A 19,000-nucleotide genomic window follows, 5' to 3' on the forward strand; every position below is an offset into this window, starting at 1 on the left:
CATAAAATATAACTGAAAAAATTAAGCAATCACTTAATGAGTCAATAAATAAAGGACCAGATAGTTTTAAAGCTATTAAAATGCATTCTCACTGAAACATCCAATAAAACAATATTATAAATCTCCACATACACACATCACATTTCCATAGAGAGCTAATCTGAATTACGCCCAAATGGAAGATGTCACTTTTTAAGTTACCTAAGGTCTTTCTCTTTCCTGGCTAATAACCTAATATCGTTTTCCTGACTTTTTCTATTGCCAGAATTAACAGTTGCCTTGCTCTTTCATGGCTTTTGTTCATGTAGAAACAGTTTGTTACCACTGCATAAATAATTACATATATGAAGGGTATCCGAAAGCTATGTTACTTGCAGGTAGTAGTAGGTAGTAGGCAAGTCTCTATCAATATCAGCATGATTGATTTCTGCACATCACTTTGGTGGGGTAAATTTAATAACTATGGGTTAACAAACTGAATCTGTCATGGTTCTCCAGATATTTTAAACAATGCAAATGCTAAATCTTCCAATGAAAACCATCTACTGCACTGAATTTTCTCTAAGGATACATTTTTCTTCACCTACAAGTGAAAACAGAAATGCTGTGTTTTTTTGTTTGTTTTTTTGTTTTTGTTTTTGTTTTTTGCCTGGAGTTTCAGCTATTGAAGCTATGAGAGAAAGCCATGTTTGTAAAGAGAAATTAAAAATTGTTCTTTATTATATTTGCTACAGAATCCAGTAATGGGTAATCAAATAAAGTTCTCCAGGGGTGAAATGAAAGAACAGTCCGTACACCAATCTATTTATCTCCTCAGTCCACCTCTGATCACACTCTACCGTTTCCTGTCTGCAGGCTTGGTTTGTGTGCAGGTCAAATGACCTCCTATTTTCTTTTAATATAGTTTTGCCCTGGCAGGGGGCAGTATGATGACTCAACAACTAGGTCGTTATTAGTCACCTCCCCCTTAACACCACCCCTTTAGACACAATGCAAAAGGCAGTATTTAACCGATCTTATTGTTCGTAGAAGAAAATCATCTATATGGGTTACATCTACACACTAAGAAAGAGGCACTTCATCCATACATATGAAAACAAAACTGCCAAAAGATTTCACATGATTGTTTACTTGATGCACTTTTCAGAAAAAACTGTCAAACCAACAATAATAATAAGGCTTATACTTAAGCAGTAGATCTTAAGTAAAAAGATGTACATAAATCAAACTTTCAGAATTTAAAATATTTTCCATCTGTTATGGTTTTAAGGAAGGTTTATCTTCTGATTTATGTTCAGTTGTTAACACTTCTTCACTGTTTAACTTCAGGGTTTCTGAATCACTATCTATACTCCCACTTCTACTAAGCTAAAGTAGTTAATGATTTGTAAAACACTTGTGTGCTTAAAGGTAATCAAAGACTCTTGAAAACTATGTCTAGCCCTAAAAAAAAAAAACAAAAAAAACAAAAAAACAAAAAAAAACCCTTATTTTACAAATGTACCTTTCATTTATAGTTACTTTTAACAACAACAACAAAAAAGCACGGCAGCATGCACATGATCAAAGGCAGAATTCCCTATATCTAATAGTAAGAATAGCTACTATAATGAACACATAATTTAGGCAGTAAAATAGTAATTTTATAAGCATTAGTGGTAAGCTTTTTAATAAACCTTTCAGGTATGTATTGCATTCCTAATTTGCCAGATGAGTTAACTGAGGATTTAGGGTCTTTGCTAATATAATTCCAGGTGATTCAATTTCAGAGAGTAGAGAAGAAATTGGAATCCAGGTATATTTGGATCGAAAGCCTATGGTTTTTGTTTTCATACTGTATTTGCTCAATTGCCCATTTTGTATCATTTTCAGGCCCAAGAAATTGTATCTCTCAGAGGCTCATGCCTGATTTGTGACAGCTTCTAAAAAAGTAAAACAACTGGATCCTCCTTTTTCTGCTCCTGGTGCTCATTACAAAACTAACTGGGGTTTTGCCAGACAGACTCTGTGTTGGGAGAACTACAAACATGAGTTCTTTGCCCTGAACAAAATCGCTGATTCTTACAACTCAAGTGGGTTTTGATCAGTTTCCTCTTCTGATGTCAGGGTGGTACTGCCAGTGCATCTTGCCCAATATGCAGTGAGGGCAGAGAGGGGCCCACTCACTCACGTCACTCTCTGAAATGAGTCCATGTAGAATAGGCCGGTTCACCTATTTTCCAGGCGGTGACACCCAAACCTGGTACTGTTCACTTAAAAAATGCTTACAAATAGGAGAATCGCTTGAGCCTGGGAGGCGGAGGTTGCAGTGAGCTGAGATCGTGCCACTGCACTCCAGCCTGGTGAGAGAGGACAGAGCGAGACTTCGTCAAAAAAACAAAAAAAGAAAACCTTGCAAATAAACAGTATTGGAACAAGAGGAAAGGGCCCAAACAAGTCTGGCACCTTCTTCCTCTTCATCATCTATTCTTTTCTTAAATTTGGACACAGAGCACTTAAGTATCTGCTGTGTGCTAACCACCTTGCTAAGTGCTGTGGGTCATAAGCATAGTTCAAGGAAAAATAAATAACAGTCGAAACTATGGTAGAGAAAGAGCTGTGCAGAACAGGATCAGAAGTGTTCTCAATTCCTCCTCCTTGTCTGGGGTTAGTTTGCTGGGCTTACCATAACAAAATACCATAGACGGGATAGCTTGAACAAGAATTTATTTTGGGAAAAACTATTCTGGAGGCTGAAATTTCAAGAGCACGGTGTTGGCAGGGTTGTTGGTTTCCCCTGAGGCTTCTCCTCTTGGCTTAGAGATGGACGGGTGCCTTCCCACTGTTCCCCCACATGGCCTTGACTTTGTGTGTGCCACCCCTGGTGTCCCTTATAAGGGCACCAGTCTTACTGTGTTAGGGTCTCACGTATGACTTTATTTAGACTTAATTACCTCTTTAAAGGCCTTACCTCCATTTACAGTAACTTTGGGGTTAGGGATTCCACATATGAATTTGGGGAAACAACCCACCCATAACAATAACCATTACATAAATGTCTATAATGTGCAGTGGACATAAGCCAAGGTAGGTCAGACACCACATGCATGGAGCTAGGAGCATGGATGCTTCAGCCAGTTTGGGTTCGAATCCCACGTCTGATACTTCTTAATTGTATAATCATTGGTGAAATGTCTTAATGTTAGTGCTTCATCAGTCAACCTGTTAAACCAGACAATAAGAGTACTTACCTCCCAGGGTTAATGTAAATTGCTTTGTATCTATTATTTTAGGAAGTTGAAATAAAAGTTGGCTATTAGTGGTGGCTAAGTGGTTTTAAAGATGGTGCTACTCCTCTTTCTTCTCTCGATGTAACACAATAGGAACTGTGAGAATAAAAGGTAAAAGACAGAGGAAATAAAATTCTTTAATTGAAAGATATTAACATACACCAAGTGTTCTTAATTATAATCATTTATTATAATGTGAAGAAAGGTACAATACAAAACGACAATAAATTTGTAGCTTAATTATTTTCACAAATCTTTGTTGAGCACTTATTAAGGTGAGAAAGTGCTCCTGGTATTTTGGAGACAGCAGGGAACAAAATAAACAGGAATTGTTATTCTAGTGAAGCTTACATTCCAGAATGGATATATATCACTTCCACGTTTAACACTCATTTCAGAAATAGGGGAAAGTAAGACACACCCAATAGGAAAAAAAAAAAAAAAAAAAGTCAACTGACAACCTCATAAAGCAAGTTAATATTGCTATCGCGTAGCCAGAAAAAAACACCCAGGAACCATACTAACTCTGGGGCTAGTTAGATGGGCTTCCCTAAAGGCTCCCTTGATCCCTGTGATGCCGGTTTGGGATTTTCTTACCCTACGTCCAGACACACCCGGACCATCTTCCCGCCCGGCCCGGCTCGGCCCTGTCCCGCGCCGCGCGTGGAGCGGGAGGGAGCCCGGCCCTCGCGTAGGTACCGGCTCCGGGGTCGCCGCCAGCCTCCGCTGCCCGTCTCCCCGCCCGCGGCAAGTCCACACTGGGGCCGGGTTTGAAGCAGCGCCGCCGGAGGCGGAGGGCCGGAGGTCCTGCCTTTGCCCCACGGCCGGTGGCCAGCTCGGCAGGTCCCTGGTCCCGGCGCGGTGGTCGCCCAGAGCGCGAGTGACTTTGTCCTCTGCTGGGTGACTCCTGGCTCACGTCACCAGTTTGACAGCCTCTCACCAAATCAGAGAGCGGCGCTCGCCGGGAGCTCTGGGCGTCACCGGGAGCTCCCGCAGATTAGAACTCGCCTCTCCTAGCTCCTCCCCTCAGTCTCATTTAAAGCTTCCCACTGGTTTTCCTGAAAACTTGAGTGGGCTCAGTTTCTGCAGCGCTTTCTTCCACTGCAAGATGGTAAGTGAGGAACTGGCGTTAGCTAGTCCGCTGGCAAACTTGGGTCTCTGGAAGTTAATGAGCTTTGCATTTAGAATTTATTCCACCTTGGGAGCAAGATTTCTCTGCTACCCACCAATTAAAACAGATCCTCTCTGCTGCCCTCTCTTTTCGTATCCTCTATCTGCTTTCTCTCTCTCTCTCTCTCTCTCTCTCGCCCTCTCTCCCTCTCCTCTCTCTCTCCTCTCTTCTCTCTCCCTCCCTCTGTTATTACTACTTTCCTTACTTTCTCCCCAACTTCCTCCTCCCCCTGCACTCTCTTTTCATTTCCACCTCTTCCTCTAGATTATGCATATATTTGCAAACACTTGGACATGAACTTGTCTAGGGATATTTGGGGTTTGTTTTCTTCTCAGGTATCAATTGCATAATAGCTTAGCTCTGATTTAAAAAAAAAAAAAACTCAGGGAAGGAGTCTGCAAACACGCTTTTATAATAAAAGAAAATTGCACTTGATAAACTTTTGGCTGAATTTCTTTGGTCTGCACTGCCCAAGCTGGACTTGCTTCAGAACTGGAATTTTTCAAAACTTAAATTACTGAGAACATTAACAAAGTGTGATTGAATTGACTTAACTTTTTTTTCTCTTTCTTCTTCTTATTTGTTTTCTCTCTGTTTACGTTAATGCCCAGAGAAGCTCTGTAGTAGTCAAAAAGAGTTTTTCCAAAGCTGGGCTCTGCTAAAATGAATGGTTTTTACCTGATTAAGCATTGACAGATAATTTAAATTTGGTGTTGTACCAATTCACCCAGGAAGGCTGCATACCTGCCCCTGCCTGGACATTTGGAAAGACTGTGTGTCTGAGGTTCAAGAAGTGGAGGGCAGGAGAGTGTTCACTGGATCAGAACACAGTGGAGAATACATGCCAGTTAGTGACAAGATAACTTTGGAGGAGCATGAACCCTAGTGATGGGCAGAACTAGAGCTTGCTGTCTTTGCTAACAAACTTCTTTCAGCTTTGATTATATGTTTACTTGGAGTGACTTTATGCTCCTGTGCCTAGTGTTGGGAGCAAAATGTTTTAATTATCTCTGGGACAGAGATAGATAGATAGATAGATAGATAGATAGATAGATAGATAGATAGATAGATAGATAGATACATACATACATACATACATACATACATACATAGACTGAGCCAGCAGCATGTTAGGTCAGAGGGAAGAGAAAGGAAGGAATGAGGCAAGTATGATTCAGAAACAAAAATGAAGAGGTTAGTCTATATTATGTCATATCCATTTCAGCTTTAGCATTCTGCGTTCTTTGTCCTTCAGGAGTTTTAGAAATATAATTAAGGTATTTGCTAGAAAGAACCAAATAGTTCTTATGTTTTTGCATCATTAAGTAGAATTCCCTTTATTCAGATCTTGGGTAGACTATTAGATGAGCTGGACGTTGCAACAGAGAATCCTTCTGGATATGTACAAATTTTACCCATTCAATGCTAGTCTGCTCTTTTCATCAAAGGGCTTAAGGGAAATTCTGGGTAAACCAAGAAACTCATTCCCTTTTAGTAATTGTAATTTGACCACCCCAAAATTAATATGGATCTATACTTAACACCTTTTCTGATTTTTTTTCTTTATATTTCACTGCATATAATTTCGGTACTTCTCCCACCCTTTCCCCCTTTTAAATCTCCATCACCCCATCTCCTGGGACCCTGCACTCCCCCCATTCTGAATTTCACAGAACACCATTCTGCCTTGCCAAGACCAGTACTTTGTAGGAGGCCAGAGCTATAATTGCCCGTATTCCACTACAACGTCAGAATCTAGTGTTGACGTTTCCACGGAGACTTGGGTCTCTTTCTGGGCTGCTGGTCTCCTGGACAACAGGGAGCTCCAACAAGCACCACAGGCACAGGGTAAGTTCTGCTCTTCTGCTTCCCTGACAGATCTGGAGCTCTTTTCCATACCCGTGGCTACAGAGCATCATGGGCTAGGACTCTAGAATAAGGGACGATATGGAAAAGTTAAGTAAACCCAAGGACTCCTGATTTTTACAGTCAGAAAGCCTGCTGTTTTACACTTGCCAAATGGTGAAAATGGGATTCTTTACCTTGCCCACCGGATAGCATGTATTTCTCCCTACACTTTATAGTTCTTGGAGAGTCCTATCTCACTGTGGGAGTGTGAGTCTGGATCAAGGTTTTATAAACAACACACCAGCAGAATGTCTTTGGAATGAGGATACCAGTCGGAACACTTCTTTTGGAATTCAGGAAAGTTTCCCTGAGTTTGAGAGAAAAGCAAGGAATACTAGCTTAATTTTTATTTCATAGAGGAAGTTCCATGGATAGTGTGTTAGAAGTGGAAAAAGGATTCCCTTTTACACACAAAAAAAGCTTCAACTTTGGGAGAAGTATAGCATTGACATAAAATGACATATTAATTTTGATCTGTGGCATGCGAGCAATATTTATAAGTATTAAAGAAATGTCTGTGTTAAACACTCCGGTTTCTTAAATAATTCTCAGACACCCTAGAATTAAATATCCATACCATTGGTTCTGCCACATGATTCGTTTTATTTTTTAAAAAGACACAAACAAAGGAACTCAAAAAATTAAAAGCACGCTTAAATGTCACAGAGGATGTTGTTGAGTATTAACTTTCCACTACAAGCAACAGTAAAAACAAAATGCCCAAGAGTGTGAACCCAAACTACTTATGCCGTTTTATTCCTATCTCCTTACTCACCATTTCACTTTAATCAAAAATATTTCAGTATCCACAGTATAACCAGAGAAGGGCAAGAGTCAAAACTATACTAGATGAAGAAAAGAAAGTAAAAGTAAACCCGGTTAGTATGCCCATAGTTTTTTATTGATAGATAGAGCTAACTGTCAAATATGGGGGGAAAAGCCACTCTGAAAAAAAAATTTATAAAATATACAGATTAAAATAGTTGAAACAGATAAGGTCTGGGCACAGTTTTGAGATTTTCATTAAGATCTTCAAAGAAGCAAGGTCCAAATAGTTTTAAAGTAGAAAGTGCTACCACATAAAATTCCAAATAAATACAGTCCGTTAGATTAAAACAGGCAGGCAGACAGGCAGAGAAACTAGTAGCATTACAGATTAGAATTTAATTATAGAGCCAAACAATATATTATCAAGTGCTCAAGCTTAGAAAGCAAGATAAAAACTAGAAAAACATAATGGAATTGCAATGTTATGCCGAGTTTAGGGGGAGATCAGTAATATGTGCATAAATTAATGACAAAGACCGGACAGTCTTTATTAATTTATCCAGCAGGAATACATATATTAGGCAAGAATGTGACCCCTTCCTGCTTATAAAAATTTACGTCTTTAACTGCTATGTGATCCAGTGTATAAATATTTGTTTCTCTCAGCTTGCTTGCCTTTTCTGAAAAACTTTAAATGTCTTGTTTTCCTGTATGGCAGCAATAGCTGTTTAAGAAAAATAATTGAACCTACTAAACTTTCTGATTTGATTTGATAAGTTTCTTTATTACACAGAAACTACAAGACTATTTTCTCAGTTATCCATTTGTATTTTCACAGATTCATTCAGTGACTCAAATTTTTCTCTTCCGGACTTGTGCTCATGGGAAGAGGCTCAGCTTTCCTCTCAGCTCTACAGAAACAAGCAGGTATGTGTAAGTCAGAGCGTTGAGACTGGTCGTGTTCTGCGTGATCCGTTCCCCACCGTTAATATCTTGCTTCTTTTCCCTTTTGAAATTCATGCTGACTCAGTTTAGAACTAAAGTGACTGTGTGTCCACAGAGAGATCAAAGTTAGATGATCAATGTCAGAGAAAAGAAAAACCACCAAGATACTCTAGAAAGGCCTGCAGTCAAGCTCCCACTTTACACATTTTAGCCGTATGACCTTGAATCCTTTGCCTTTTCCTCATTTATGGAATTGTAATCCTTGTGCTGCCTATCTCAGAGGGAATTTGAAAAGATCAAATGATATAATGAGTGTGACAGTATTTTTAAACCATAACATCGCTAATACTTGGAGAAGAGATAATGATTATAAAATATTTTCCTAAGATTGCTTTTTTCATGTTCTGTTAGTTTTGCCCCTGAAGGGTAATTTAATCTCGTGGACATACAGACAGATCAATCTGAGGCTGAAAGAAGCCAACCCACCTCTGTTTTTATTTTTTATTTATTTAAACATGCAAGGGAGGAGTCCAGCAAAATCTTGCTAATACTTGGAGAAGAGAATGATTATAAAATATTTTCCTAAGATTGCTTTTTTCATGTTGTGTTAGTTTTGCCCCGAAGGGTAATTTAATCTAGTGGACATAGAGATAGATCTATCTGAGGCTAAAAGAAGCCGACCCACCTCTGTTTTTATTTATTTATTTAAACCTGCAAGGTAGGAGTCCAGCAAAATCTTCCTAAACATCATTTTTGATATTTAATTTAATCTAGTGGACATACAGACAGATCAATCTGAGGCTGAAAGAAGCCAACCCACCTCTGTTATTTATTTATTTATTTAAACATGCAAGGCATCATTTTCTATATTTAATTTAATCTTGTGGACATACAGACAGGGCAATTTGAGGCTGAAAAAAGCCGACCCACCTCTATATTTATTTATTTATTTATTTATTTATAAGTGCAAGGAAGGAGTCCAGCCACATCTTCCTAAACATCATTTTCTGTATTTAAACAGTTGCCTGCGGCTCATTTTCCTTCATATCTACCTGATTCCCTTGTGATTACAAGTTTAAAAGTATTATAATCTCTCCAAACACTTTGCAATGAATGAGAATTCAGAGCACAAAGCTGAACAACTGGGCATTAGGGGAACGTAGATTTAATTTAGGCCTCTCAGGATGAGGGCTCCCCGTGCTCGTGCTCACACAACAAACACTAGTCAAGTCAAGGAGCAGTGGCATTACTATAAGGTTACAGAGTCAGTACAGTGGAGCAGCCTTCACCACTGTCTGCTTTTTGTAGCTGCAAGATACCCTGGTGCAGAAGGAAGAAGAACTCGCTAGGTTACATGAAGAGAATAATCACCTCAGACAATACCTGAATTCTGCTTTGGTTAAATGTCTTGAAGAAAAGGCCAAGGTATGTGTGTATCTACTTTATAAGAACAAAGCAGTGATTTGAGAAAGGAAATGATTTATGTCAAACTCCTTGATTAAACAGGGTATCTTGATATGCATTTATGAGATAGATGATTTTTCTTAAGGAAATATGGCTGTTTCACAATAATTTTTATCTATCATTTCTCTGAAGTACCTCAGGCGTCAGTCATATATTACAAAAGAAGTTGCTTAAAAATCAAATGCTAGTCGGGGGTGGGGGTTGCTTAGACAATCAGGGTTAATCAAAAGGCAGAATTAGATGGATGGAATACTGGTATGGGAAGCAGATCTAAAAGACACTCAGTTCTTTTAATAATCTGTTTGACTTTAGGCAAATCATTCTTACTTAGATCCTCACTTCACTTCATCTGTAATGGATGGTCTAAAAGGTCCTTTAAAAATTCTGCTAGATCTAAAATGCTGTGAATATTGCCGGAGTCCAAATCTCTTGATTTGGCATTTACAAATTACATTAGGCGTATACAATTACCTTATCATTTAATTCACATTTTTTTCTCCACTTTTAAAATGAGCTATTTCTAACTCAAGGATAAATAACTTGCCTATAGTCTTTTTCTGTTCATGCTCAGTTCTTTGCCTTTCAATTTTTTATTATCTATTTGCCATTATGTTATCATTAATGCTTTCATCATCAATCTCTTCTGTACTTCTAGACAAGCTACATTATTTGATATTATTTGGTCTAAATTGATGATGCTTCTTGCTACTGTTACTAAATAGAGCAGTTTGGAGAACAGAAGACACTAGATTTGATTTCTTTACAATTCAGTTGCCTTTGTTAAAAAGAGAATACATCTTGGTTATTTGCCTGGGCTCCTGACTCCAGCCACCATTCCATAAAAGGACACTTATTATATTATTAAGTGATAATAACTAGGCAGTTTGATCTGTCACTCTTAATAATTTTCCAAGATTTAGAATAATTTAATATCTCAGAAGTGCTTTGAAAGTTAATGAAATAAGAAGAAGCAGTGTTGTATAGTGTTTAATCAGAGGATCTGTCTAGATTGGGGTGACTTAGGTTTATGTCCAAGCTAAATCATTCTCAGCAAGCCATTAATATGTCTGTGCCTTAGTTTCCTCATTAATGAAGATTTTAATAACATCTATATCCAATGAGATAATACATATAATCAGTGATTTATAAATTATAGTCAGTGATAGTTTATTTGTAAATGATAAATATATTATTTATAAATAATATTATTTATAAATAAATATAAATATTATTCATATAAATTTATATTTACTTATATAAATTTATAAATAATATAGATATAAATATAATTTATAATATTTATAAATAAATATAAATGTTATTTATAGTATTTATAAATAAATATAAATGTTATTTATAGTATTTATTTTAAAAATGATTGTTTATTTATAAATGATAGCTTAATAAGTGAAAGTGCTATTATTGTTATAATAATAACTTGCCTGTGCTGAAATCTTAAAAATACCATCTGGTCCTTTCAACATTTAAGAAAACTGAGCAAAAAATATGATTTAGAGTTTATAGGCTGTAATTTGTCATCACAGATTTTACTTTACAAACAAGCTAATCCAATCCATCTTACTTGTGTGTGAAGAGAAACTTAATCATTTTTTTCGAAATAATTTAGTTAACTAGTAAATATATGAAAAAAGTATAACTTTCAAATATCACTTCCCTAGAAATTGCTCTCATCTGATGAGTTCTCCAAAGCATGTGGAAAATTCAGGAAGGGGAAGAGAAAATCCAAAGAACAAAGATACTCTCCTGCTGAGATTCCCCATCCCAAAAACGCCAAAAGAAACCTCTCTAGTGAATTTGCTAACTGTGAAGGACAAGTTGGGCCCCCTGTGGATCCCTGGGTCCTTCAAACACTTGGGCTAAAAGACCTTGACACTATCGATGACACCTTACCAGCTAACTACAGTGCCCTCGCATCTCGTCCCAGAAGAGTCGCCAGCACATTTTCCCAATTTCCGGATGATGCAGTTGATTATAAAAATGTCCCCAGAGAGGATATGCCAATTGACTATAGAGGTGACACAACAACCCCCTTGCACAGCACTGCCACTCATGGAGAAGATTTCCACAGCCTTTCTCAACTTTCAAATCCCCCAGTGGGGCTGAATACTCTTCCTTACTATACTGCTAATGTGTCACCCAACAAGACAGAGATGGCATTTTCCACATCCCTGAGCCCTCATTGTAATGTGAAAACTCATTCCTTCCACCAGGGACAAGCCTTTGTGCGTCGAGATGAGGAGGGAGGCTGGAAGTTTACCTGGGTCCCTAAGCAGTCTTAGTGACCCCTCTTTTTTATCACAAAGCACTGCCATGAACTGTTTACAAAGACCTCTCTTGCACTTGAATTTGACTATGTGGAATACAGAAGCTATTGCTTAGACGGTCTCCTGCCACTTTAAATGTCACTCTCAATTACCCACCTAAATCTGCAGGGAATGGCTTCCAAGAATCCATAATGAAACATGTCCGCGCTTCTTTCACCTAAATTTGACTTGTTTACACACCAATACCTGCTATTGACATCCTCCCTTTGCCCTATACTTGAAGAGGTATTTTCCATTTGCTTCTATATTCCTTTAAGACCTAGATACATTTTTCCAATTATAACCAGTTTAACAGATTTTCCTCTTTTAAGTAGTTGAAATATTCACAGCCCTTTTACTTTTCTCCCTTTGTCATTTCTGAAAACTGCCTTTAGAATGAGCCCTATTTTTGCTTCAAGTACTTACTACTGCATGTTCAAATACCTGAGGGTGGGGTAGAACAAGTGTCTTTGCCCATCACCACTACTACTGAAGACATGATATGGATGTGTGTACTGTTATGTTCATGGCAGTTCAAAAAGTTCAGTGCCCCATGGTGGCATTGACAAAGTCTCTTAAAACAACTGTAACTTCACTAACAATCAATATCACAGATAAACTTTAAAATTACAAAGAATTTAAATTAGTTTTAAATGCCTCATGATGTATCAGCTTCTACATGTGCCCAGCATTGTTTCTTTAACCAACATGACTCCAAGAAGAACATTTTGAGGGACTGTGGTAACAAATCTAGTCATCGTCTGCGACTACCCAGATGCTGACAAACTCTTATTGCTGAAAATAGACTAACCTAGCTCAGCCATTGTCTCATTCATTCATTCATTCACATATTTATTTTTTCATTGATTAGTCCACCCGAGATATCTGTAGAATACCTAATGCCTACTTTGTACCAGGCACTATGCTGTGTGATAGTGATAAAATATAAGCAATTTAGGCACTGTGACCACCATCATGAGACTTAGACCTATTCATCGGTTATGACTTTGAGAAAACGACTTCCCTTTTGTGAAGGTTCAGTTTCCCAGCTGTGGAATACAGAAGTTGGACTACATAATCACTAATATTCTATGAATTGAGGCTAGGTCCTATCAGATTTACTCCAACATGGCAATTTCAGGTCATTGAAGAAACTAAAGAGAAGTCTTTGGATAGGCACTGCGAATATTATGTAGGGTAAATTTTATGTACAATTAATAAAATTCAAAAATATAAGTCGTTTGAAGTTAATATTGGAAATCATTGCTCTGATCACAGTACTCTTTTTCTAGAGCCCATTTTGCAGTTAACTCAGTCTTACTATGTGAGAATAATTTGCATCTAAAAATAGATACATGTTAATTTTTAAATAAGTGTGGATAGATTGAATATAAATATTGCTATCAAGGACTTCATATTTCTAAATTTGAAACCATATATTTTTAGTGCTTGTGCTAGTTTTCTTCTTTCCCATCTCTCAAGACCCCTATCATTCCCAGAGTAATTTACACATCCTGTGTGTGCACCTATGTTTTTTAGACAAACTTCAATTAATGATGAAATCCTTCATGTTGAAACCTGTTTTCATTTTTCTCTTTTCCACATCTCAATAAGTCATCTTGCACAATCCATATCTCATAGGTCAAGTGTGTTGGTTAGGAGTCTTTGTAACAAAGACCTGCTTTTCATTGTTGTTGCTGTTTGCTTGTTCCTTTATTTTGGTGATGTAAGCAAAAGTCTGTTATAAAATTTTGTTACCACCCACTTTTAAAAATAATTTATGAAGAAAATCCAATATAGTAATTAATATTATTCGCTGGAGTACTTTAATAAGTAGAACACATTCCATTTTCTAAAAAATAAAATAAAATAAATAACTGTGCCTTTTGCATTCTGGTGTCTGTGCCCCTGGTTGGTGAAATTTGTCTCTTTTTAGAATAAGAGATTTAAGAATTGGAATTACTGTACTTTAGTACACTAGGAATTGAGAAAGTAATATAACTAATTTTGAAAGTCTGATAATCAAGCTGTAAAAGGAAATGTATCAGTTAACAAATATTTATTTTGCATTCCTTGCGTGCCTTATCACGTGTTAAGTACCATGAGGATACACCCAGGCTTAGCACAATGTATTTGGTTTATAAAACAAAACCACACAAAATGTCATAGCTTTTGATAGCTTTTAAGTGAAACTTAATTTTGGCCCAGTTTAAAGATATTACAGAACATTTGGGATAACATGTGATGTTTTCCTGGCTTATATCATGGATGATATTATGGAAGACAATTACCAAATGTTTTTGAAATCGTGTCTTTAAATATTTAATATCCATTTAAATTATGTATAGAAAATTATTTTGTTCATGTTTGAAAATTAAAAATTTCTTTCACCTGAGTGTATGTTTTACTTGTATGGCTTCACCATGTCTCTCTAGTAAACCGCAGTTCATATTTTAAGCGATAGTGGGAAATAAAAATGAAGTCTTTTGTGATTGTGATAACTATTTATATATTATGCTTAACATTCCCTAATAGTAGATTTTCTTCTCCTGGTTTGTAACCATAATCCTGTGTATTTGCATTTCTTTGTATGATATCTATGGTCAGACTAATGTCTTCAGCATTTAGGGCTTAATGGTTCTTTGCCTTCTCTAGGGTACATTAATGAGGCTTTCAAATGTTAAGTGGCTTAGAGTCCAGTGCCTGCTGGATACACTACTCTCTTAACTAGCCACACATAAAAATTAGAATCCAGTATTGATTTTTTAAATTTGTTAAATTTTCCAATGTCCTCTGACCATCTGAAAGATAAATCATACTTGTATCTCACTAGTATCTGGAAAAAAAGGATGTTGTTAAACGTCAGCTATGAAGGTGATGTTAAAAAATGAGACTATTCAAGACTTCAATGATGCTAACCTCTAATTTTGAAAAATCTGAGGAAAAGGAGCAATATGAATTAATGGAAGAAATTGTCTGTTTGACTTAATTCAAGAAAATGACTTTTTAAAGAAAGTATGACAAATGGATTTAACAACTCACCTGTAGTACAGATGTGGAGAAAAGTATAGCGTTAATATATCCAGTGATAAGTTTTTGATAAATATGATATCGTGCTTGTAAGGTCAGGGTATATAATTTTACCTGTGTTTGTTTACCAAAAGATTCACATAAGATTAAATATTAAATTCTGATTTTTTCTTTATATTTCACTAAACCAAATAGATTTGGTTTTCAAGCTACAGATATATAGTGTGAGTATGTTTCTCAACCTATTTTTCATATTTTTATCTATATTTTTTGTTCTATAGAGATAACCAGACATCCAGTTTTAATTCTTGTATTGAATATCCTGCAATTGTTAAATATAATTTAACACTTAATATTTTAAATAATATGATTTCTATATGATTTGAAATATTTCTAATGATATGTAAGCATCAATTTTGTAATGAATTTATAGCTAATAAATAATGACAAAAACTTACTTAATCCTAGTTTTGGCCCTTATTTTGGAAACATTTTTTAGTGAATGGAGCAACAAACCAAAAAAAGTTTTCTGTATCCATTTCTTCTGTAAATTTTGCCACAGAAAGAAAAAGCATGTCAATTTTCAAGTGTATGAAATAGTAGTATGATTAATAATGGAGGTATTTATTCAACAGATACAGCCTCAGCTGAGATACAGACTCAGGGTCAGGCTCACCTGAGGATATAAAGATGAAACATGTGTTAAAACTAACTTGGCTATAAATGAGAGGAACATAATTTAAACATGCTTAATCAAAGCAAGAGAATCATTTGCTCTCGTCACTGATGTTTATATTTCCAGAATAGTTGGATCTATGTGCTCAAAAAATGTCAGCAATCTGGTTTGGGATTTCAAGCAAGGCTATGATTAGGAATAGATTATTAAATGGTGTTAGGATAACACTCACCATACAAAAGCGTGACAGAAACCAACATGGGATAAGGTCTGTGAGCTTAAATAGCAATCAACATCTCATAAATATTCTCTAGTTTTGTGAAATTCCACCTCCAATGAGCAAAGCCTCAGTTAAATGTTCCAGATTGATTTTAGTTATACCATGAGGAATTATGAAAAGATTAGGGTATCCACATATGAAAATTTTGAGCAGGATTATCTTGAGGCCACTATATAGGTATATAGCCATATTTTCCTCAGGGAAAGATTAATATCAAGAGACAGTGATTTGGAACTTGCATCTCAGGGCAGTAACCTCTCTCTACATGGAGATTATTTTGTTATCAGTCATGGATAACCTGGATTTTATTTAGTTTTCTTACAGTGGTACTTTTCTTTCCTTGGAGAAAACTATGAATAGACTTCACTCATTTTAAATAATCCTTGCATAGGGATGTAATTGATATAAGTTATTTCAAACATATTATCACCATGTGTTTCATGTCTTTATTTCTATTTTAAAGATGAGAAAACTGGTTCTAAGTGTGATATGGGCCACATTATAATAGTTGAGGCCCAAGATAAACCGTGGTGCTGACGTTAGGTCTAATGCCCTTTCTGCTATTGTTGCGGAACTTTCTCCTTTGTTCAGCTAAAACCAGTTTTTCGTCACACCAGTAGGAGAGATTAGGATCGCGGACACATAGAAGGGTGAGGAGTGGAATTTATTAGGCAAAAAGGAAAAAGGAAAAATAACTTTCAGCAAAGAGTCCTGCAGGCAGGTTTCCTGCCGTACATATTGAAATCCCAGGTCACCGCACAGGAACAGGAGAGGCCAGGCTCCTCACTCCTGCAAACGGACAGGAACTTCTTCAGGCTCTTCCCCATCCTCCCAGTGCCCAGGTCGGCATTATTTAGACAGAATCAGTCGGGAAAGGGCAGGCTTCATCCAGAACCAGCAGTCCGGTTTTTCAGTCTTCAGGCTGTTTTAGGCTTGAAGGCAGGGTTTCACTGGGGACACTTGGCTGTCTCCTGTCTCTATCACTATCATACATAATGATAATATTTGGCACTAACAAATATGCTTACAGTCAACAGACTGTTAGAGATTACTACAAACCTCAGAGAGAGCAGTGTAAAGTATGGAGGAGCTCTTAAACCTTTGCTTACTTTCAACAGAGGGATATTCTGGTGTGAAGAATCTCACTATTGCTAACAGGCTTGTTCACAAGAGACCTAATTCATCCTCCGTCATTCCAAAAGAGAGAAGTGTACACATTGAAACCCATTTCAGAAATTTGGATGAGGAGAGTAGGATGGAAAAGGTAGGTTATCATGGTCGAAAGTATTAATATGCTTCTTAAACAAAAAAATTCAAATAAAGTGAAGGGCAATAAATCTCTTTCTCAATTACCACTACTAATATTAAATCCTAAAGTAGCAGTGTATAAATGATCCTTATGAAAGTCTTTCTCTTCTTCCTTTAATACAGAAAATAAATGTTATACCTGTTCAAGTAATAGCATTACTCCCTTTACTGTCATTCCCTTTCAGTATAACTCAAAGGGAAAGTGAAACAGTGAATAGTCACAGTGAATAGTCATACTTATAAGCTGACTCGTTCTAACACACTAGAGACAGTCTATCCTCACACTTTGGAAATCAGGGGTTAATTGATACCTTTTCAGGAACATGACTGATGTTTTTGTTGTTGTTTCTTATTTCTACGCCAAGTTTATAATCTGAAATAATAAGGCATAGGAAGGGTATTTCTAGGTAATTTCTCATTTCAAGAGAGTCCTTAATCCCAAATGACTAGCCCCTCAGGGACAAGGCCCAACTACCTCAGGAGCTTTATAAAGATTCCCTCAGGGCCCTCCAGTTGCTGTGAAGTTGAGAGCAAGAAAAGCTCTGTAATGAGTATGCACTGAGAATTCAGAATCCCTTGTTATAATCAGGCAACAGGCAACACACACCTTCCTTTCATTTTGCTCTCCTAGGATGTGCCATATTCCAGAAGCCACAGAGTTCTTCTTCTTCCACCCCCTGGCCCACAGGGAGTCTTGGGTGGAACCTGGAAGTGGCATCTGCACGATGCCAGGTGGTCCCTCCCATGAATAGAGCTGTGTGCGCACCCCAGGAATCTCAGTCTCCTTGGGGAATTAGAGCACCATATTGCCAGGGCCTTAGCCTTTTCTTCCATTGTTTTTCAGAACCATGACTAGTCCCACCCAGCCCATCCTCTTGTTCTCCCTCCAAATTTCGACAATAGTTGTAATCAGCATGCTGCTTCCTTTTGAAATGATAAAGGATGAATCAAGTTTTTGGGAGCCATCCTGTTAACAACAAGAGTAAAAATGGCTGGTGGCTCGGAATAGCCCTAGATGATGAATAGAAATATCCTTTCAATGACCTTGAAATGGGCTTCTAGAAGACCGTTTAATATGTATAGTAATTATTAGGATTTATTTATGTCAGTTGATCAGAATACAGAGATTCCCACTGCCTTTTGTACAGCGCAGTGATACTATGGACAAACAAAGACTGCAGTATAAAAAGTAGGTTCCTCCACTCATAACTATCAATCTTGGAAATTAATTTAACTTTTCTCAGATTCAGTGTATCCACATGTAAAATGGAGATAATAATGTTTGCCCTATATGTTTACCAGTTTTCTGAGATAATCTTATAATTTTGAAGGACTGTGTATATGTTAAATTTCTGTCATATATCCTCAATCTTTGCCTTCATATAGTGTAAAAATCCATTTCAAATTAATTCTCAAATGAAAAGCTTCACATTTCATAAAATGCAACACTATTAAATCAGTTAGAGATATTTTTACTGATTCAATTCAACAAATGCCCACTGTTTTCCTATTGTCTTCAAAGTGAAATTTGATGTTCTAGGTACTATAGTTCATGTCTTCAAAGAGTTTACCAGTTGGTAAGTGGAGGGAAACTAGGAAAGGATTCACTGATGGCATGATATCAGAAACATTAATTGGTTATAAAGTTATAATTGCAACAAGTAGAGGTAGAGGTAGAACAAAAAGCTCAGCAGCACAGAGTGTGGGGCCTATGTAGAGAATGGTAGCTTTTCCAGTTGACTGCAGGGTGGATTTTTATAAAATGGTGTATATATTCTTGAAATGCAGCAGAAGCTTCTGTACAATGAAACATACAGCTTCTATGAATGTTTTATCAATAATAAAAGGGAAGCAGTG

At 36.9% G+C, this 19,000-nt stretch overlaps 1 protein-coding gene across 1 annotated transcript; it reads left to right on the forward strand.

The window, feature by feature from the left end:
• Positions 1-4,257: 4,257 nt before the first annotated feature.
• LOC105470856 (geminin coiled-coil domain containing) lies at positions 4,258-15,149 on the forward strand. Its single transcript, XM_011723122.2, has 5 exons — positions 4,258-4,380; positions 6,114-6,288; positions 7,955-8,043; positions 9,370-9,486; positions 11,205-15,149. Exons 1-5 carry the CDS (start codon positions 4,378-4,380, stop codon positions 11,823-11,825), a joined length of 1,005 nt encoding a protein of 334 aa, XP_011721424.1. The 5' UTR covers positions 4,258-4,377; the 3' UTR covers positions 11,826-15,149.
• Positions 15,150-19,000: the final 3,851 nt, after the last annotated feature.

The sequence above is a fragment of the Macaca nemestrina genome, chromosome 2, assembly GCF_043159975.1.
Source record: "Macaca nemestrina isolate mMacNem1 chromosome 2, mMacNem.hap1, whole genome shotgun sequence".
NCBI lineage: Eukaryota > Metazoa > Chordata > Mammalia > Primates > Cercopithecidae > Macaca > Macaca nemestrina.

Excerpts from the sequence above, each read along its gene's own strand:
- LOC105470856 (XM_011723122.2), top strand. Across the intron at positions 6,289-7,954 it reads ACAAGCACCACAGGCACAGG|ATTCATTCAGTGACTCAAAT; the intron begins GTAAGTTCTGCT and ends GTATTTTCACAG. Across the intron at positions 8,044-9,369 it reads AGCTCTACAGAAACAAGCAG|CTGCAAGATACCCTGGTGCA; the intron begins GTATGTGTAAGT and ends TGCTTTTTGTAG.